We start from the raw sequence: 22,880 nt of genomic DNA, 5'->3' as shown, positions 1-22,880 counted from the left end.
TTTCTTCAAGCGCATAAGATTGTTTGACGCGTACATAATAATAGTCACTCTTGTATATGTGAGAACTTGAATCATATAGTTATATTTATAGTCATCAAGCAAAGTGAAAAAAGTAGTCCGGCTTATGTGTATTAATTAGGTTTTTAAGTAGTTCTCCTGCTTTGATTCTTTCCGGCCATGGGAGAGATTTTTTAAATGTTTGGGGATTGAAAAAACCTAAGAAATTCCAACATTTGTTTGTTCATAAAAAAATAAATAAATAAATACATAAATTCTCATAGGGAAATGTGAATTCTCACATCTTTACAAGGGAATCAACGTTCCCACGGGCATCTAGATTCTCTCGACTTAAATACAACCAAACGGAATAATCCTTTTAAGATTCTTACCCCAGCCAAACGCCTCATCAATGTTATCCTGGTGTTAATGGTATATTTTCATGCCACCTTCGAGGCCCTCGCTTTCGTCTGGTGCGTGCGCCCCCCGGTATCCTATTGTTAAAGATACTACATAAACTACAACACAACAATTAGCGACTCAAAAATATATAGACAGTTTCTCGTCTAAGCTGTTCTGCATCATATTACAGTGTCCCAACAAATTATTTAAATTATCCATTTCCTTGGTCGTTATGCCAGCCACCACTATTTCAGTACAGGAATTGCCTGCCACGTCAGTAGTGATGGCCAAGTCACCGTCGTGTTCGGTGGCTTCGTGAACTTGATCGTGTAAAGCCCTTCCTGAAAGAGGTTCAAAAGCATCTGGCCGTGACTGACCCCCACCCAATAAAAGGGAGCTGCTGCAAACAACTTCAATTACTTCATCCAGTGATGGACGATCCATATAATAAGGTGAACTTGAACTCCCCTCAAGCGCCAACATATCAATGTCTCCAGAAATTGGAGCAATATGACACTCCAAAATATATGCCTTGGAGAAGATCCCAACGGATAAATTTGCTAACCGCCAGTTGAAAATTCGTCGAAAAATCATTGTCCACCTTGGAACAATAGAGTAACATGTGTTATGGAGCTCCAGGCTAGCACCCTGTTGCAGCATTATGCTTGCCTCTTTCATTGCATCAGCAAATCTCATCATCTTACTTGCTTCTGTCAGGTATCTGACCAAGCAATTTTCAAGTTCTAATTTCTGGTTCTTAATCTCCTGGCCCGTATAAGAGCCTCTGCCCAACCAGGATATATCATCAGTAAAAGTGGGAAGTTTAGAGTCCCTCAGTGCACACATCAGTGGTTCAATCTTTTCCAGAAAGTTCCATCCTATGGTTGGCAAGTCCCACTTCACCACTCTATGTTCATCACTAGACTCCTCCAGCAAAGCAATCTCAGGACAAGGCCAGCCAGCAGGATTGGCTTTGGCAGTAGCAGCAATGTTTCCCAAAGACCTATCCAATGCTTCATTGAAGGCAGAGATACAGTCATTCGGACCTACTTCATAATCATTCTTCCTCTCAAGCAACTCTAATGAACAATTCAAGCGAGAAAGAACCAGTTCATGTGTTTTCACATTATGGAGGACAGGTTGCCGTGGTGATTCGCTTGCCAGCCACTTTAGCCCCTCCCTCAATTGCTCGTCACTGAAAAATCCATCTGGCTCTTCCATCCCGTGGTTCACAATGAGGGGAACAACCTGAAAGCTACTTATCCGTGACTTGTCAATATCATGAAGGCCCAATTCATTTACCATAATAGAGAGAGACTCTGGAGTCTCTTCCTTGTATGAGCAGCTTAAGATCAGAAGGGGCAAGCAAGAACCAGAAGGTATTGACATGAGAAGATTCTGGAGTTGGAATCTTTGATGCTTCCATTGAATGTTTTCAGATACAAGAAACAAAACTGCACTTGCACCAGATACCGTCTCACCTAGATTATCAAACTCTGCATCCTTAACTATAGACAAGCAGCAGGTAAGATACGAACCATACTGGCCAGGAACCCATTTCCTCCACATTGATAGGCCAGGAGATGAAATTATCAGATCATTCTCACTCTCACTTTTGCTGGAAGGCATGAGCTTTGAAAGTAACCACGCTGCATGCAAACAAGCAACTTGGCTCCTCTGCCCCAATTTAACTCCTTCCAGGTTGTTCATCTGAGAACATACAATAAGTTTCCAGCACAGGCATTTCGCTGCTGGATTTCTTCTGCTCAGAATACCAGCTATAACATCTGAAACATTAAGTCTTGACCATGATTCGACATGCTTCTTATATCTCTCCCCAATAGCATGATCAATGTCAAGCTCGCCAGAATTGCTTGGTTGCTACATAAAAGAAGAAATGAACAGCTTAAACAAATTAAGGGGAAGAAAAATCATCGACAAAAGTTTTAACACAGTAAATGAAGTATATTTTTGAACAATAATGTATTTAAGTAATTCTTTTTATATGTAACAAAAAAAAAAACTTATGCAGTATACCTATCTCATATGTGTAAGATGCAAAATTCATTGTTAGGTAAATCAAGCAGAAGACAAGTTACAATAATACGATAGGGGCAGGTGGTTACACTTAATTCAGTAAGCATAAACCAAGATGAAAAGAAAGTGGAGAAAAGGAACAGGTTGATATATATATATATATATATATATATATATATATATATATATATATATTAATTATCAGCTAGTTTTGTATAGTAAATTGCGAACATGGGAAGGTATTGACAACTCAATGAAACATTTTATGTACTTCCTTCAACAAGACGGGGAACAAGAATCTGGAACCCAAAAGGTGATGCGCTAAGAAAAACTTACAATGGAATTTTATTCTTCAAGTATGTTTTTGAAATAAAGCATGAAGAGGAATATAATCTGGAACCAAGATAAAATGAGTATACATATATTTTAAAATTTACAAGCCTTACATCATTTTTCTGTCGAATTGGTGGCCCCAATGACAATGAATCTAATGCAGCATTTGCTGCTACCTGCATTTGTTCACGAAATTCCCTTCGTTTTGTGCAACACCGCTTCCATAACCTGACACAAGAGAAATGAAAGAGTAAGGCATCTGAAGGAAGAACAACCTCAATATACAACCAAGGCAGTAGAAGAAGCTAGAAACCTTAAGATCAACTTCAGTTTTGCCTCGGCAGTTTCTTTATCATGATCATGAGGCAAAACTTGGCTGATTTTGTTTTCTTCATGAGTATCTGAAGGTCCTGCATCTTCCAAGCTATTTATAAGCACACTTGAGGATGCAGATTTTTCCACCGCATAATCACATATACCATCTGAAGATCTCTCTTGCAGAGTTGTTTCTGACACAATCTGAAGTGGCATTTCTTCCACGTGAATATGGACATCGTTTCTCTCAAGAGTTTTTCTGGAGAGATCATCACAATTTGGCTTCCATACAATTCCAACTTTAGCAAGCTGCGGTTTAGGGGAATAGGGGGACAACAGGAAACCCTGAGGTGAGATAGAGGCACCAGCTGCCGGATGGTCATTCTCTCTCTGTTTACTAACAGTAGGTAAAATGACAATTGGCTGCTGTTGTGGGTCATGAGTTGAGGATGAAAAAGCTTCACAATCAGCCATTTCTTCATTACTTGTGTTGATAATACTTTCACTTACAACAGATGGAATGGATACAACTTCAGCAGGAGTTAAAGGTGAAACATCCTCGTTTATCCTCCTTGACTTCTTCAATTGAACAAGTGCTGAACATTTTGTAGGATAGTCTTTATTACGATTGCAAAAAGGGCCTTCTTTCATCATATAAGGTTCTTCAAAGATCTTTATTGAGAACCCATGATACTGTAAAAGGCTTTCTATGTCCTCTTCCTAATTTCATCAACAAAGCATAAATGTAAGCAAAGTTTGAAACTGCAAAACCACCCTCCAGATTATAATCTAATATATGTATATAAAAGCAGAATCTTTCAGAAAAGTGACTAAAATTGCGAAAAGTGGCATCTTAAAATAATGACTAGTCTCCGATAAGTTAAAAAAATCAAACTTACGTCTGATACACACGCCTTCCCCTCCTAAAACGTCATTTTTGGACTCGGTTTAAGGCACCCTGTTTCACACTCACTCAAACACCACTTCCCCTCGCACTAAAAGTAAGTTTGTTTGTTTTGCTTTGTATTTTTTTTTTTTTTTTTTAACTGTTAAGAATTATGAGTTTTAATTGTATTGAAACATAATAGGTATCACACCAATAATACTGAAGATTCCTTCTAATTGCTATTAATGTGTTGCTAATCAGAATCCAGGTTTTCTTCTTTCTTATTTTTTTTTTCCTCTATACTTCCTTTCATTTTAAACTACTCCTATAGGAACAAAGATGTTAACATGTTTTAATTTATATGAATCAAACTAAAAATAATGGTCCAATGTTTTAATTCATTTAAATATTTTATGGGATTTTTTTACTAGTTTGTGTGATTTACTCGAATTTTAAAGCAATTTTTGGAAGTGCTTTTTTGCTTTTGAAAGCAAAAATTTATTTGATTGAGTGCATAAAAGGAACATAAACTCCTTCAAAACATTAAAGATACAATTAAGTATTGAACTTGATGTGAGATGATTTATTTGATTGCATTAAATGTTGAGTGAAAGGTTTTATTTTATTTTTTATTCATAAAAAAGATTTTGTTTATTTTGCTATGCATTTTTTTCAAATGTTCAGAATTATATGGGTTTTATTTGTATTAAAATATAATAGATATCATACCAACGAGTCTAATTTATAAATTGTTTTTTATTCAAATTGTTTTATTTTTCCTTTTGTAAATTTTACATTGAATTTAGGGAAATAATGGTGAGAAAGAGAATTCCCTATCGTTGGTTTATGACCTTATTTTTTGTTCTAATTTATATATTATTTTTTATTTATGTTCTAAAAGTAGTTTTGTTTACGATATATATGCAAAGTATGTTCGAAAAAAAATATCTATTTGACTAAACTTCTTCCTATACCTATGAATTTCATTGGAACCGAGAAAAGTGTATGTAAAAGATAGTTATTTTCTATTATATTAGTATTTTTCATTTTCCTTTTTTTGTCTTTATTTTTTGTGGTTCTATTCTTCCTATTCCTTTTTTGGTCCTTATTTCTATGTTCTTTATACATCATTTTTTATTCAAACTACCTTTTTTTTTTTTTCCTATTGTAAATTTTACACTGAATTTAGGAAAATGATGGAGAGAGAGAGAGAGTTTCCTATCGTAATTTTTGTTCTTTTGTTGTTATAATTTATGTATTTTTTTTTATTTATGTTCTAAAAGTAATTTCTTTTACGTTATATATGTGATGAATGGTCAAAACAAAAAATCTCTATTTGAATTGACTTCTTCCTAAACCTATATATTTCATTGGAACTGGGAAAAGTACACAAAAAAACAGAGTTCTTTTCTATTATAGTAGTATTTTTTTATTTTCTGTTTGTTGTCTTCATTTTTTGTGGTTCTGTTCTTCTGTTTCAGTTTATTTTTTTTCCTTATTTTCTATTTTCTATTTTATTTTTTATTTTTTATTCAAATTGAATATTTTTTTTCTTTTGTAAATTTTACAATGAATTCACGGAAATGATGGTGAGAAAGAGAGTTTCCTACATTGTTTTTGGTACAAAGTATCAACCACATTAAAATTATTGTTATTAATAGCATTAACATTCGAGAGAAAAAAGAATTTTGTAGTGGAGAGGAAGTGGTATTATTGTTGAAATATGATGGATCGATGTTGGTTTGGTTTTGTTTATGCTGTTGAGAAAAGAAGGAATATGGTTGAAAATGATCTTATGAACATTTTTTTGGTAGCCAATTAATTAATTGAATGAGGAGAAAGGAAACTGGTTACAGAAAAGACTTTTCAAATGAATTGTAATGAAAACAAGAAAGAAAGCAAATTCAATAGAATTTAATGCACACCAAGCCAAGAAAAGTACCTCCATTCCAAGCCACATGGCAACATGGGCGACAGGGATACCTTGATTAAGCTGTAGACCTGAGTGTAGAGAAGCAAGTGCCTGTGTCCGTAACTGGTGAAAATAGCATCGACAAGACAATGTTAACATTATGCGTGTATATCTACATTCACAAATGTTTTTGCGCCAGCAATTATATATGTATATGTAGCAACTGAAAGCAACAGAGAAAATGAACAACTCCAAGTAATCAACTACTATTTTTCGAAATCAAATTCACTTAGCCATCTGCAAAGGGAAAGGAGAAGATCCAAAAATATAGATGATGAATTGTGATTAACACCCAGTGGACATGTCTATCCATAACTACGAAACTTCTTAATCCATTATACATATATTTTTGCAAGCAACTATTGGAAAATGTGACAATACTGCATCAAACTGTGTTGTCTCAAAAATGTGGGTTGCTTTTGCGCATGAGGTGTGGCTCTCACCTGAAGGAGCCACCCCTTGATGCTCATGACCGTCTTGCTTCCCATTAAGATGTGCACGGTCAAATCAGTTATACTCAAGAATAGACTAGTATTTTAAGTGCAATGTACTGCCTCATGAAATAAAGTATCTGGAAAACCAGCATACATAGTTAAGCAAAAGAAAACGCGTCAACCTTAAGATATAAATGAAAATAATTTGTATATATTGTAGCTTAGATGATGAAGAAAGGAACTCTATTGTTAGTACAATGCCTTCCATCCAAAGCAATATGCCAGAAGCACATGCATGTGTTACATAGTCCACTAGTTTCTTCATTAGCAACTAAATACATTGTTTATACATGCTACATTGGCCAAAGATTCTGAAACTGATTCTGCAATTCAATACTAGAAGCACTAAATCAGAAGTAACGGTTACTCAGACCTTTGCAAAGTGGGCATGCATTAGGCATGCTTGAAGGTAGCTTGCTCTCCTTGCAAGCCGAAAGAAGGCAATGAAGTTACTTGTTCTGCAAGACCTGGAAGAACAAACCAAATAAACTATTAAATCGAGATCAATACTGTAACCTGGAAAAAAATTTGACGGGAAGCACCAACCTTGCTACATCACGGGCAAATAGCACTTCTGGAGTCTGTCTTATTTCTGGAGTCATCTTTGCAAGATCAAGTGAGAGCTCTGCAGCTTCAACCTAGCAGGAATAGCTTATTTTGACAGATAAAATGAAACCTGTACAATCAATGTGATTCTGCAGATGACTTACTCTATACCCAGGATGCTTGTCCAATTTGAGAAGTGCATAATAGCCCCGGAACTCTCTTTCTGTTGGCACATTTATTCCTTTCTTTCTGTGATCATCATAGATTTGGAACAACTCAACTGATGTTTTATTCATTTGTTCAATGTTGAGGTGTGCATCAAATCCCTCAGAAAAGCCCTCTCCTTTTGTGTGTTCACATAATTCATGCATTACAATTATGTGAAGTCTTATCTGAAATCCACAGCAATAAGCTAACTGATTAGTCTTGAAAATGAAGATGGAGCTTGTTTGTCAAGAAACAAATGTATATCCACCAACAAAACAAAGTACAATAAAATTATTTGCCTTTTCATTATTCAAAGATGAACACCAACTCATGGAATTAACAACTGTATATTACATGAGGATACTGGGTACAACTGTTATATACATACACAATTATGTAGAGTCACCAATAACTTCATATATTTAGAATGCATAGTAAATGTATCACCAGGAGGAAGAATCACTACTAAGTCAATTAGTTATCAATCCAGCAGATTCTTTTTGATAGAGGTCAGCCCACATGCTTGCATGTAAGCACACGTGCCCCACAATCGATACAAGAGTGTTCTTTTCTGGACCAAAAAGTAAATCTGATATTCCAAAGGTAATAAAAAAAGCACATACTGAAAAAATATGAAGCAAAAGAGCATTTGCTTAGTATAAAGTCAGACACAAATGTCGTATGGTGGTCTTGAGGATTATACCATCTGCTCCAGCATAACAATAGCCCCTTGGTTGAAAATGTGTTGCATCCTCAGGTCCATCCGGATTGCCCTCATCCTATCCCACAAGAAGTTATATATGCCAAGAAACCGGTCATCATAAGGCAGATCTAGCAAATTGAGCAGATAATCAATTGTCTTCTGCAGGACTGGCATGGGACGTATCAAACTCGCCTCCCTCTCAGCTGTCCTAGTATACTGTGTAACAATAGTACAAGAACATCTCATCAATGATGTATGGCCTAAAGTAATTTCCAAACAAATAACAACTTGCCAGATAAGAAAACTCCAAGATGATTTTTTTGATAAGTGATATGAAAACTCCAAGATGATACAAGGACTACCTTCTTAACAGCAAGGAATTTGCTGGTTTGATTTCTATCGCCATCTACTCGTTCATGTAAGTCTAGATCCCCTTTTCTCTCGCGTTCTGCCCTTTCTGACTCTGAAAAATAAAGTTATTAAATGTTAAAAATTGAAATTTCACAGCCACTTATAACGCAGGACTAGTACTCACTTTTTTTTTTTGATAAGTAAAAGTATTATAAAACAAGAGCGCAGAGGGGCGCAACCCATATACACGGGAAGTATAAAAAGAGAGCGCCTAGGAAGGAGAGAAATGAAAGAGGAAGTCAGAAAAACTAATTACTAAAGGAGCTAGCCAAGCGGCCGTCCAAGAGTAAAGAGTAAAGAAGAAAAAATGAGTCAGCTCCTCTATAGTCCTAGTAGAATTCTCAAAACATATAAGCATTTCTTTCAGTCCATATACACCACATAAGACATAGAGGAATCATCTTCCAAACTACCGCGCTTCGAGCACGGCCTCCCGACCACCAGCAATAAAATAAATCCCTCACATTGCCAGGCATAACCCAATGCAACCCAAACCAACTAAAGATAGCATGCCAAAGAGTTCTTGCGGTTTCGCAATGGAGAAGAAGATGATACTAGAAAATCCGATACAGCTCAAATTTAAAAGTATTGGTCATTTACGATGCAAAGAAATCCAATCCATACACAATTTCTCAAAAATCTTAGTTTCTTCTTTGCCCAACAATTAAAAGGAAATCCAAACCACAAAATGATTACAATTGAATCCGTCAGAATTACGGCTTTGCTCATAGATCAAGAAGTTGAGAGACATACCAGGACACATATCTGGGCATAACCCAGTAATAATATTAGATGGTCACTTTGAGATACTAGAAAATCCGATACAGCTCAAATTTAAAAGTATTGGTCATTTACAATGCAAAGAAATCCAATCCATACACAATTTCTCAAAAATCTTAGTTTCTTCTTTGCCCAACAATTAAAAGGAAATCCAAACCACAAAATGATTACAATTGAATCCGTCAGAATTACGGCTTTGCTCATAGATCAAGAAGTTGAGAGACATACCAGGACACATATCTGGGCATAACCCAGTAATAATATTAGATGGTTCAGAGCCATCATAATCAGATATAACATGGGCATTGGTGAAATCCCTCGGCAATTCTGGGGAGTGGTTCCCAATAGACTGCTCATTTCTAGTTGCAGAAACTTTTTGGTCTGTAAAATCAGGACTGTGTTGCACATTTTCACTTAATTCAACCTTGAAACGGGCCAATCGTTTTGCCTTGGCTTGCATTTCTCTGTAAATTACATGGGAAGAGTAGAAAAGATAATTTTATGGTTTATCTTAAAGCATGACTAATATGGGCAATAAATGCAATCAATACTCCCAATATTTTACCGTTCAGCAATACCATCTTGGGTGGAATAGGACTTTTCTGGAAAGAGTTGATCACTAGGAAGTAAAGAAGGTGATCTCGTTCTTTTGAGAGCTGGGGGGCTGGTGGGCTTGGTTGCTACAACTTCAGAAACAGGATTGACTGCAGATGTTGATAACTTTTGATGAATTTGAGAATCAGTCGCAGAAACAAAATTTGACCCAGTAGCCATCAAAGGAGGAGATATTGCAGGCCTGAAATCATGCACTAAGCCACTTAGATGTAAAGTTTTTAGCATTTTATTTTCTTGTAACTTGCTAAGAAATCCTGCAACCAGCCACTTAGATCTAAAGTTCTTTACTTTTTCTTTTCTTACTGGGTTTTGAGGCAATTGGAGGGGAACTAGAATTTATTCACTACAAAAATAATAATAAGAGAATAAATGGGGAAAATATACTTTAGCTCCCTGAATTATCACCACATTTTTATTTACACCTTCAAACTTTAAAAAGTGGCATCGGGGCCCCCTGGACTACCACCGCATGTCAAACTAGACATTTTGCATTTTTCTACCCAAAAAAACCCTTAAAATTTATTAAAAACTAAAATTTAGAAATAAATAAATAAATAACCGTTTGAAAAAAAAATTAAGGGAGCTAATGTGAAAAAGGCCACCCCTTTTGGTATTTTTAGTTTTCCCCCTGTTTGTTTAATTTTTTAATAATTTATTTTTTTCAAATGGTAATTTTTTAATAACTTCAAGGGCACTTTGAGGCAAAAAATGAAAATATGTCTAATTTGACATGCAGTGGTAGTTCAAGGGGCCCCAATGTCATTTTTTAAAATTTGGAGTTATAAATGAAAATGTGGTCAGAGTTTAAGAAGCTACAATATATTTTCCCAGAATAAATATCTCTGAGAGCATTTACGTTTGTGTCCACTCTCAACTCTGCTTATTCCAAAACAAAATTGTCAGTCAACACCATTTTACAAGAATTGCATGCTTGGTCAATTCTCCAATGTTACATCAAGAAATAGTCCTTTCATCAAGAAAATTTTAACGGACTTCTAACCTCCATTAGGCTCTCTATTGTTTCTCTCCCATCACCATCCCACTACTCTCTTACTTCAGAACTTGCTTCAAGTTCCTACTGTAAAATGGCTCTCTCTCATTAGCACGTTCCAGAACCTACTCCAACCTCTCTAACTAAACCAAGGTGAGGGTCGGTGTGCAGAGCGGAAGGATGGTCTGAGTTTGGGTTAAGATTAGGGCCAGAGAGGGAGGGTTGGTCTAGGTGAGGGAAAAGATAAGAGAAGGAAGGGTATTTATAATGAGGTGTCAATCAGGTTGGTATTGGTTGGATCCCCAACACCCATCACCGACACTCAAATTGATGGCATCAATTTCTAAAATCCAGAAACTGACACCAACCCGCAGATCGCTAGAAACTGACTCATGTCAGTTGATCTCCAGTCAGGTCAGTTGGGTTTCAGGAAATCCGGTCACCGCTAGTTTGGTCCAACAATTATAACCTGCTAACTACTTGGCAGAAAATACTGTAAATTTTGGATGGATGTGATATATTAGGTGGTTCTAAATGTCATGTTTTTTGCAGACATATGGTCCATGTTATGGTAGCAAAAGTAGCAAAAACAGATATTTGAGGGAATGGAGTTGAATTTGAATGTGATTGCAACACATATAAAGAATATGGCAGCTGTTTGCTTAATGGATGTATCTCATTTAAGTGGCCATCTTATCAACTGCCAAAATCCTTGGTTGTGTAATCAATAAAAAAATATAGGATGCCTTACATGAAATCCCAAGAGGATTTATGGAGTAGGAATGGCTAATAGTTTGTTTGTGTTCACCACTACCATAACAAAGCATAAAGCAACAATTTCATATTATGTACATATACACACATACATTATAACTTAAACACAATATCAGGCTAAAAGGATATATCTTAGCAAAAAGTATCAAATGATCTAGAAAATGTAACATTTTGCATGAATTGTAACCTATGAACTCTTGCAGATGAATAAGGATGACTTTAAAGACTTGCAGAAGAATGGGTGCTTTCAAAAGTAATGGATGTGAAGCAGAGTCCCCTTACCAAAAAAAAATCCACAAGTTTTTCTGAATTACAGAAATAAGAAGACAAGTGTAATATAAACACGCATGCAGCTTTACAGAAGAGAGGAGAGTCCAACCCTCAAAGTAGCACAATCCAAAATACTAAGACAAGCTGTATGATCTTTACAGCCAATTGTTTAAGTGTGCTAATATTTTCCTTCTATACCATATACCATATGGCAATATAAGCATATATACATGTTCCATAGCATTTCCAACAAGCAGTGGCGAAGACAGGGGGCTAGGAGGGCATGATCCAACCCAAGCCCCTAAAGAAAATAATTTTATAAGGCTGCCCCACCACCACCACCACCCCCTCCCCACCCCCCAAAAAAAAAAAATGAAAAAAGAAAAAAAGTGATTCAGTCCTCAAAAAAATGAAGTAAAAAATGTCTCTTACAACATAATTCTTTTTTTTTTTTTTTGATAAGTAATGAAATAAGAAAGTTTGGGCTTTTTTTTATTTTCGATTACTTGAAAATAAATAAATAAACAAAAAGTCCAAACCCAAAAGCTCCTACGCAAGCCACCAAAAAAAAAAATTCAGAGTGGCCCAGCCACCTGAAAAAAGTATCTTCTTAGTTAATCTCATTGTATTTTGTTATTTTAGTTGGGCTATAGATAGAGGTAACTATTTTAGTTGTTAGCCGGTAGCTGTTAGGCTCCCACACAGGCCGCACCCACTTTGACAAACAACACAAAATTGGCTAAATTATTATGCTACCTAGGAGCTTTATTGTTTGGTGTAAGCATGTGCAAATGTCAAATCCCATTCAGGTTGATTTTTTTTTCTTGTGGACAATATGATGTTGATTGGGATTTTTTTTTTTTTTCATATAAGCACATTAAGTTGACTGTTGATCCAATGGTTTTGTTGTTTTTCCTTCTCTTTTTTCGGTTACTTACTCATTCTTTATTTTTGGCAAAACAAAATAGAGAATCGATTACTTTTTTAGTTGTTTGTCAAAGAAAAAATTCTGTCATTTAAGTTCGTACTTTTTTCACTTAACTTGTGCACAAACCTCTGTCAAGTTACACGAAGATCTATATTAGTTGCATAAGATAAAACAATTTACTGGTAAAAAATATAATATTATTTTATTAATTCGGCCACCCAAGAGAAAAATCATGGCTTCGCCACTGCCAACAAGGTTATCTTACCATATTCTAATATCTTGTCCAACTAAAGATGCATATAAAGAAAGTTTTTAAGGTTTATTAGGAATGTATTTTTTTGATCATCCCATACGCATACCCATGTTCATGAAGTGTTTTCTCCATTATAGGCACTTAATTTTAGTTGAAAAAGGAGAACCAAAATTTTTTTCCTATGTGATTTGACAAAAAAATTAGCTTAAGAAAAGCAATTTTTCCATTTCCAATTTTGGGTGTAATTTCTCCATTATAGACACTTCATTTTAGATGAAAAAGGAGAACTAGAATTTGTTCCTATGTGATTTGGCAAAAACAGATTAGCTTAAAAAAAGCAATTTTTCCATTTTCAATTTTGGATTAAACCCCAAGGGGTTGACTCAAATGGTAAGGGTCGTGGTCTTGGTGGCATTCTCATTAGGTTTAAGGTTCAAATCCTCGATTGTAAACAATTCCTTGGGGTGACGCTCATCAACGAAGCCGGAGTCTTGGATCCGGGGTTTGCCCAACAAGGGCGAGTACACGAAGTGCCGTGCCTTGGAGGGGTTTCCCGTCATTAAAAAAAAAATTGGGTTACAAATAATGAGATATAATAAAATTTCAAAACATTAACTCTTTCCTTTCCCGAATTTTCTCAAGAATCCTTAAGTACTTTGGAAACAGCAAGAAGAAAATCAGTTACAAAATTATTGCCGTCAAGTGGGTTAAAAAAAAAAAAAAAAGAGAGAAAAGAAAAGAAGAAGAAGCTACATTGAAAGACACAATCAAGTTGGAGTTGACTCTAATGGTATTGTGACTTGGATTAGAAATCTGGCACTGGCAGCCTTTTGGTACTTTTGACGACCCCATTTTGGATTGCCCATCTTATCAATTTTCAAAGGCCTTGGCATGTTTGTCTTCAAAATTCAGTAGTCTAGAAAGCTTATGAATATATCTAATCCCCTTTATTTTCTTTTGCACAAGGCATATTGTAGGTTTACGGTTTTACCACAGATGTAGTTATTTCTATGCGTATTAATAATAGTAGTAGAGATGAATAACTCCAACATATGCATAAAGTTCAAAACATGTACCTATGAACTCCAGGAGATTTTTGGTAAACAGGAGTGACTGCAGGGCTGGTGCTCTCAAAAGCCAAAGGCGGCGAGAGCCTTCTCTCTTGAGCTCCTGGACCCCTGTAACCAAAAAGAAAATGGGTTAACTGTTCTCTGATCCACTACACGATAGTAAAAGGAGCTTCAAATTCATAACCAAACTGCTGAGTCATGGGTCTCGATTATTGACTTTAGAAATCAAAAGCATGCTCTATTTCATAGTTTTTGTCCTCTTCTTTTCGATCAACACCATGAAACCATCTTGAATTGAAACATGTCCTCTAGGGTTTTGTTTTGTATCTCATATAATTTTCTAGCAAAGATTTGAGTTCTTTCTTTAATCAGAGTGCGATTGCTGGTTTTCCAGTTTCAGTTTATCACAACATGTGAATGCTCGTTTTTCAGTTTCAGTTCTTTTTCTCCCCCTGAAACATATTGCCACCACATCATCCTCCAGGATTCAAAATTTAATGCATTCTTTTAGGTTGGAACAGAGCTAAGTGCTCCCTGACTTTCCAAAAGGGGATTGTTCAAAAACATCCTCTTTCATAATTTTGTCAAGATCAACTCAGGACAAATTTTTCTACACATTGATATTAGTGGCATTTTTTTGGTAAAAAAAGAAAAATACAAATGCATACATATACTTCCCACACATACTTCCCACACAAATTGTTTAGGGTTATCATCGTTAGACTATTGCACCAAGGAAGAAAACTATAATTGACCGTAAATTAAAAATAAGGACTATAGAACTCTAACAATATTTATGTAATACTTACCTTCTAGAGCCGTTTGGAACAAAATGTGAACCTTCCGGTAGAAGTTCCCTCTCAGATGGTAAAGATGGGGGGGACCTGTTTCTTTTCAAGACTTGAACACCATCATGATCAGTTGAAAATTTTCTTCCAGAAGCATAAGAACCTAAATAAGATGAGCCTGAGGACTGGTCTTGATGAGCCAGGAAGTTGGCATATGCGACTGGCGAATTGGGCTGATTATGCAATGGATTGGAAAATGAAGCAAGTCTGCACTACAAAAGTAGCTTGATCAATTGAAGATTGCCAGGCAGGATGGGAGGGGAGGAGGTGGGGAATCAACAAATAAATCTAAATTTAAGCAATGGAAGTACCAATGAAAAGCCACAACCACGCATGTCGCGTTTAAATGATTATTTTAAGTGTACAAAGAGCTGATCTTGATTGCAATGATTCTAAACCAAAAAGAAAAATAAATATAAACAGATGTTTGGTACAATTGGGATGCCTGACTATAGTGGACTTGGACAATGCCTGAATCTAGAGAATGGGTTCTCAAGCCCCATAAGTTTTACTTATCAAAAAAATGTTTGACACATCTTATCAAAAAAAAAATGTTTGACACATGGTAAAAGGCAACAATTAATGTTACAAAACAAGCAATAGAAAGTTCTCACTTGGCAAATTGGCAACCCCAAAAATCAACAAATAAGAGACTTGACCTTTTGAGTTAATGATTTCAAGCGTACACACACACATGCATGCAAGCGCACTCGCAAGCATACACATGGAGAATTGAACCTAACACTTATTTACCATTGAGCATCACCAAAAGGATGAAATCCTCAAGATTCAAGAGTTATTGAAAGCCAAAGTAGGTATGTGCACACGCTCACACACACACAAAGTGGATCCTATCTAAGGTGTATCCTTTCACAATTTTGTCAAGATCAACTCAGGACAATTTTTGTCTACACATAGATATAAGTGGAATTTCTTTGGTAAAAAAAAATACAAACGCATACACATACTTTCCACACAAATTGTTTAATGTTATCATCGTTAGACTGTTGCACCAAGGAAGAAAATTATAATAAACTGCAAATAAAAAATAAGAACTATAGAACTCTAACAAAATTTATGTAATATTTACCTTTTAGGGCCATTTGGAGCAAAATGTGAATCTTCCGGTAGAACTTCACTCCCACGTGGTACAGGTGGGGACCTGTTTCTTTTCAAGACTAGAACACCATCATGATCAGTTGATAAATTTCTTCCAGAAGTATAAGAACCTAAATAAGGTGAGACTGATGATTGGTCTTGATGAGCCAGGAAGTTGCCATAAGCGCCTGGCGAATTGGGCTGATTATGCAATGGAGAAGCAGGCCTGCACTACAAAAGTAGCTTGATCAAATGGTTGCCAGGCAGGACGGAAGGGGAGGAGGTGGGGAATCAACAAATAAATCTAAATTTAAGCAATGGAAGTATCAATGAAAAACCACAACCAACTTCACATTTAAATGATTATTTTAAGTGTACAAAGAGCAGATCTTGTTTGCAATGAACAAAAAGAAATATAGACAGATGTTTGGAATAATTAGGATGCCTGACTATAGTGGACTTGGAAAAGCCTTAATCTAGAGCATGGGTTCTCACATCCCATAAGTTTGACACATGGTAAAAGGAACCAACTTAATGTTACAAAACCAGTAGTAGAAGGTTCTCACTTGGCAAATCGGCAACTCCAAAAATCAACAAATAAGAGACTTGACATTTTGAGTTTATGATTTCAAGCATGCACACACACATGCGTGCAAGCACACTCGCACGCATACACACAGAGAATTTAACCTAAAACCTACCATTGAGTTTCACCAAAAGAAGGATTTAAATTCTCAACAGAATGAAGAATGATTGTTTTCAAAAGCCAGAGGGAGGTGAACATGATCTCAGAGGAAATGGCTTATACAATGCATAGTGGGAATGAGAAGGCTTAAATAAATTAGTCACGCAAGATACAAAAAGCCATGACTCCTTGTCAAAATAGTGAATAAACTACTAAAAATAAAGTGTGAGGAAGAGCACGTGTGTGCATAATATTTTGTTTTAAGGAAATGTAGCAACTTTCGTGACAATAAATAAAGCGTAGGGCCATACGCAGTTACATCCCATTAATAAGAGTTCCAATAAATCTCTAGAGAAAAAAGAAGGCCACGAATTATATGAACAGAATGCCTATGCTTCAAAATGTAGACCCTTAGAAAATTTCCTTAAAAACTCAATTAACACACAGAAATTGACAAGCAGAATGGGTATCAAGTCAGAATCCAGCCAATATGGCAACTAAATTATGTAGCTGTCAAAACCAAGGCAGAGCTAGTGTGACATAATGAAAAGCTTAAGAGGATAACAACCTGGAGCAAGTCCGAATAGTGGATACATAACATTAAAGAATGCTGAATAAGGCACAGAGAACTAGCTACCTGGCAATATCACTATTGGAATGACAATGAAGGAGGTGATCTGGTTCTTTTTTGGGTTTTGAGATCGAGCAACCTTGACCGTAATGCTAGTTAAAGAATTACATGAAGCAAGAAGTGACGCAGAAGACCTTTGATGAATTTGGAATTCATAATATTTAGAGAAAGATATTTGCCTGTCAACAACTAGGAGGAGACATGATGAATGTGGGAGAGAACTGAGCCATGAACCGGAAATTCTGTAATACAACAGGTTGTGACATTCTGATAAACGACAACACAATTTTGTATTACAAGTGGGAAAGGTTATATAAGCTAATGGATGATTGTATTGAAACGCAAAGCATAAAATGAGAATTCCCATGTCCGAATGACCCAAAACAAGTAAAACAACAACCAAAAGTAACCAGCCTTCACCTAGGCCTCGCATTGCTGGTCCAACAACTGCTTGTATCGGGTTCTAGGCAGGTTATGGTCGCCAAACAATAAATAGTTGACATCTCACACTGCTTAAGCTGGTAATATGCACTTGGATAACCACCTTGATGTATTAATATGTCACAGGGGTCCTTAACACATTAGTTCAGCACAGCATTTATAACCTGCTGACCACTTGGCAGACAATACATAAATATTTCAATTGATGTTATGTAACAGGTGAGTCTATTCATGTATGGTCCACGTTTCCCTGGAAAAGTATTTGGAAAGTTAAGGTTCTCCTATGAGTGGCCTTTCTTTGTGTGGACAACGACTCTAGGAAAAAGATTTAACTTCAGATAACTTACGTAAGAAGAATATTATTGTGCTAGAATGATGTTGTCCATGTAAGAATAGTGGAGAATCCATTGAGCACTTATCACTTCATTGTGAGGTTGCAACAAAGATGTGAAGTGTGATTCTTCAACTTTTTGGTGTTGCTTGGATTATGCCTCGCTGTGTGAGCGAGTGTTTGGGAAGTTGGAGGGGACAGTTTGGAAACCATAACGTTGCATTTATGGAGGATGGCCCCTTTGTGTTTGATATGGTGTCATTGACAAGAGAGGCATGCCCGAAGCTTTGACAAATTGTGAGACTGGTTTGCTCAATTTGAAGAAGTTGGTGCTACATACACTGTATACATGGAGAGTGGCATGGACTACTTCGCATGTTTCTACTTTTTCTAAGTTTTTAGATTTATATTCTTCTTTCTCTATGGGTTAGGGGTTCTCTTGTATACTTCCTGTATACTTGATTCACTTACGCTCCACCCATGTGCCCTTTATACTAGAGACCAATGTTACTTCCTCATAGAGAATATGAGGCACCATCTCTAACAATTTCCACCTTGACAAATATTCAACCCCTTAGGAGATGTCAAGTTCTCATGTCTGCACCTTGAAGCAATAGTTTGGGGAATGTCTCTTTTCTAGCACCAAGAAACATTGCTATAGTCCAACCAATGCTTGAACTTGGCTGCAGGCTTTGTCAATGTATCAGCCGCATTCTAGAAAATGTGAATTTTCTCAAATATCACTTCACCTATAACAATCAGGTCCCTTATCTTGTGAAACCTCACATCATGATGTTCTATTCTTACTTGATACACCTGGTGCTTTGCCAAGTAAATGGCACTCTGACTGTCACAATGCATTTGAACTCCACCTTGCTTTATACCAAGCTCTTTTACTAGCCCCTTTAACCACAGCACTTCTTTAGTAGCTTCAACCGCTACCATCTATTCAGCTTTTGTAGTAGCCATTGCTACCAAGGATTGTTGCATAGATCTCCAACAAACTGGCACTCCTGCTAGTGGGAAAACATAACCTACAGTGGACCTCCTATTATCCAAATCACCTGCATATGGAACATCCTACCGCACTAGAATATGGAACCTTTGACATATCTTCAATTTCTTCCTCTGTCTTTGGGCATTGACTAACATATAGCTTGAAGTGATTCGCCAACAGTGTACTTACTAATTTAGCATTTTCCATAATGAATTTCTCTAACACCTTCTTGACAATTTTTCTGAGACACCCATAATTTTACGGCCTCCTTGTCCCTATGAATCTCTATACCAAGAATCTTTCTAGCAATGCCCAAATCTTTCATATCAAACTCCTTAGAGCATCCCCATCAAGCTCTTCATATTTAACATTTTTCTAAATTTTTAACAAAATCCACAAAAAAAATCATTTATCAAACTCTTTATCCAAAGTTAAATTTAACATTTGTTTTAACTCCTCTCCAAACATAAAGACACCAAAAGCACAAGCCATTTATTTTTTTAATATTATTTTAATTGTTGAGGTACATTTTGGTAAATCTCTCACATGGAATCAAAGTGAGTGAGTTTCATGGTAGTTACATTTATTAATAAAAAATTATATTTAGTTAAAATACAGAAATATTTAGAGAGTTTGATATTTGGTAGCTTTGAAAAGTGGCTGATTAAATAAAAAAAACAAAGTTAAATATAGAGAAATTATAAAGAGCTTGGTGCTCCATCTCAGATTGTCTAAACCCTTCTGGATATTCCATGTAAATTTGCTCTCCCAAATCATCATGAAGAAAGTTTTCTTTACATACAACTGCTCCAATTCCACATTGAGATAAGCGCCTAAAGCCAACACTAGCCTAATAGAAGTGTGCTCGACAACCAGGGAGAAGACTTCATCATAATCAAACCCTTTCTTTCATGAGTATCCCTTCGCTATTAACCAATCCTTGATCTTTTCCCCTTCTTTTCTGATGCCGTTTCTTTTTCTTCTTTTTATGAATCCCCATTTCCCTTGGGAAGTTCCACCAACTCCCAAGTTTTGTTCTTGTGCAAGGATTCTATTTCCTCAACCATAGCCTCCATCCATTCACTCTTCTCAAGACTACTGAATGTTTCCCAAAATGTAGAAGGATCCCTGCTACTAGAAACCAATGCATAAGAAACAAAATCCTCGAAACCATACCTAACCGGTGGCCTTGTGTTGCGTCGGGGTCTGTCTTTAGCTATGTTGTAATGTTTCTGATCACTGGTGCTAGATTCTTTTACTCAATAATTTTTCATTCTCCTTTAGCACTACATGCACCACTGGTTTATTCTTGTCGCTTCCTTCTGATTCCTTCTTCTAGTCTTCCCTAAAAGCCTTCAGCGTAGACATTTCATCGAACACTACATCCTTGCTGATCACCACCTTTTGTGCCTCTGGATTCCAAAACTTGCCCCTTTCTCATTCCCGAGAAAAATATACCTTTTTGACTTTTGATCAAGCTTTGGCCTTTATACTAGAGACCAGTGTTATTTCTCATTCAAAATATGAGCCACCTCTAACAAAAATATACATAAACTATAACTTAAGTACTAAATAGCAGGCATTCTAAAAGGATATATCTTGGCAAAAGAAACAAATGATGTAGAAAACCTATCATTTTGAATGCATTGTTACTTATGGACTCCAGCAGATGAATAAGGAGGATTTGTGGCAGAGCAGGTGGTTTCACAAGCTAATGGACATGACTCTGCAGCTTTAGGTCCCCTTATCAAAAGAAAATCCATAAGTTTTTTCTAAACTACAGAACAATACGCAGACAAGCTTCCAGAACATGACAAGACCAGTGTTAAATTAACATGTATCCAGATGCCCTGACCAGAGGGGTTTCCAGCCCTCACAGTAATTCAATCCCAGATATAAAGGCAAATATATGATCTTTACCACAAATTATTTAAGTGTGCTAATATTTTCCTTCTACACCATAGGAAAATGTAGGTATATGTACATGTACCGTGACCTTTTCAACAAGGTTATCTCAACATATTCAAATATTTTGTGTGACAAAAATGCAAATGAAGAAAGTATTAAGGAAATTCATTACAATAAATAGTTTTATCTCTTGTTCTGTTGGAAATTGGATGATAGGTCTTAAACAGATATCCCACGCATTGTGTCCATTACAGACATTTTATTTGAAAGCGGAGGAACCAATTTTTTTCAGTGTGATTTTAAAAGATTTTGTCTTGGGGGGTTTAATTCGACCAAACTGAACTAAATAGCTGCAATTAGGTTAAATAAGGCAATTTTTCCTTTTGCAGCCTTCGATTTGAAGTAATGGGATATGGTAAAATTTCAAAACAGTAATTCCTTTTCTTTCCCATATTTTCTCGAGAACCCAACTGTACTTTTGAAACAGCAAGAAGAAAATCAGTAAACAAAAAAAAAATTAATTGAGGAAAGAAAAAAGCTATGCTGAAAGACAGCACTGAATTGGAGTTGACTCTAAATGGTATTGTAATTTGGAATAGGCATCTTGCAGCCTTTTGGTACTTTTGATGACCCCAATTTGGATTATTCATCTTATCAATTTCCAAAGGCCTTGGTCTGTTGGTCTTCAAACTTCAGTTGTATAGAGAAAACTCATGGATATATCATATATGTAATACCATTCATCTTCTTTTGTATAAAGCACATCCTAAAGCATACATTTACGATTATTGCCACATATATAGTTACATCCAGGTGCATCATCGATGATAGGTAATAGAAACAAATAACTCCGTCCCCAAGGGTAGTTCAATGGACCATGCATCATGAAGCGAAGGTCACTAGTTTGAATCCCCACCCCCCTCTTGTGCGAGGAAGTAAAAGAAATAAAAATAAAATAAAAAAGAATCGAATAACTCCAACACGTATGCATTTAGTTCAAAACGTGTACCTAAGAACTCTAGGAGATGCTTGGTAAGCGGGACTGACTGCACGGCCAGCGCGCTCAAAAGCCAAAGGCGGTGACTGCACTCTCTGTAGAGCTCCTGGGCCCCTGCAATCAAAAGAAACTGCATAAATTTTTTTCTGATTTAAGTCTCAATTATTGATTTTAGTTTGTGGTAACGCCTTTTAGGGGGGGAAATAATAATAGCATGCCCTATTTCACAGTTTTTGAACCACAAAGCCACATGGAATAGAAACACGTCTTCTAGGGTTTTGTTTCGTAGCTCACATATCCTGAAAACTAATCCTAAATAATTTTAAAAAATAAAAATTGATAAAAGTAAAGAACAGAAATCAAGGCCAAAAGAGCTGTGATATGGCGTAGATTAACCCATCCTAATTACTTTCTCGCCCTACACTCTTTCTATCAGCTAAAAGGAGCTCAGAGAAGTTCAACCTCTGAGAGAGAGAGAGAGTACCTGGGAGATCGCAGAGGGGCCGAAGCGGAAAACGGCGGCGTAGGTGGTGACCGGGAAGGAGGGCGAGGGTAAAGGCCGAAAGTAGGTGCGACTGATTGAGAAGGTTGCTTTGGGCCTGAATCCTTCCCAAATCCCATTTCCATTTGTCTTCTTCTTCCAACCCCTATTGCATTCCGGCATTCAGGAAAACCAGAGGGGTACTCTGGTTCACTTGTTAATAGCCCGGGACATTGCACGGAATGAAAATCAAAAGCAAAACGACGTCGGGTTCCAAAAACATTTGGCCCAAACTTTCCGGGTTTTGTTTTAGAACATTTTTTTCTTCTCTTTTTCTAGGGTTAATTACATTTTTATTACTTAGGTTTGTATTTTTTTTTTTACTTGAATTTCAAATTACTTACAAAAAAGAGCTCCTACTACGAGGTCTAGGCATAAAACTCATGTTTTGTGCATTCCATTCAAAGTTGACACCTCAA

At 36.3% G+C, this 22,880-nt stretch overlaps 1 protein-coding gene across 1 annotated transcript; it reads right to left on the bottom strand.

Annotated features, from left to right (window-relative positions):
• Positions 1 to 222: 222 nt before the first annotated feature.
• Positions 223 to 22,667, bottom strand: SAC3B (SAC3/GANP/Nin1/mts3/eIF-3 p25 family). The gene is made up of 16 exons (XM_059590221.2): positions 22,405 to 22,667; positions 21,933 to 22,034; positions 15,923 to 16,156; positions 14,794 to 15,039; positions 13,991 to 14,092; positions 9,649 to 9,879; positions 9,312 to 9,547; positions 8,255 to 8,355; positions 7,893 to 8,108; positions 7,147 to 7,374; positions 6,983 to 7,074; positions 6,810 to 6,903; positions 5,913 to 6,005; positions 3,083 to 3,804; positions 2,883 to 2,997; positions 223 to 2,280 (listed from the first exon to the last, which is right to left on the bottom strand). Exons 1-16 carry the CDS (start codon positions 22,545 to 22,547, stop codon positions 538 to 540), a joined length of 4,698 nt encoding a protein of 1,565 aa, XP_059446204.2. The 5' UTR covers positions 22,548 to 22,667; the 3' UTR covers positions 223 to 537.
• Between the last annotated feature and the right edge of the window lie 213 nt (positions 22,668 to 22,880).

This window comes from Corylus avellana, chromosome 2 (genome assembly GCF_965113065.1).
Source record: "Corylus avellana chromosome 2, dhCorAvel1.hap1.2, whole genome shotgun sequence".
NCBI classification, from domain to species: domain Eukaryota; kingdom Viridiplantae; phylum Streptophyta; class Magnoliopsida; order Fagales; family Betulaceae; genus Corylus; species Corylus avellana.
Note: the sequence above shows the minus strand (reverse complement) of the source record. Positions and strands in the feature narration are given on the sequence as shown.

What these genes read in the sequence shown, in the direction of transcription:
- SAC3B (XM_059590221.2), bottom strand. Translation starts at nt 22,547, where the DNA reads ATGGAAATGGGATTTGGGAAGGATTCAGGCCCAAAGCAACCTTCTCAA. An exon ending in GCTCCAAATGGCCCTAAAAG is followed by an intron (nt 15,040 to 15,922) that starts GTAAATATTACA and finishes TTTGTAGTGCAG; the next exon opens with ACTTGCTTCATTTTCCAATC. An exon ending in GTTCCAAACGGCTCTAGAAG is followed by an intron (nt 14,093 to 14,793) that starts GTAAGTATTACA and finishes TTTTGGTTACAG; the next exon opens with GGGTCCAGGAGCTCAAGAGA.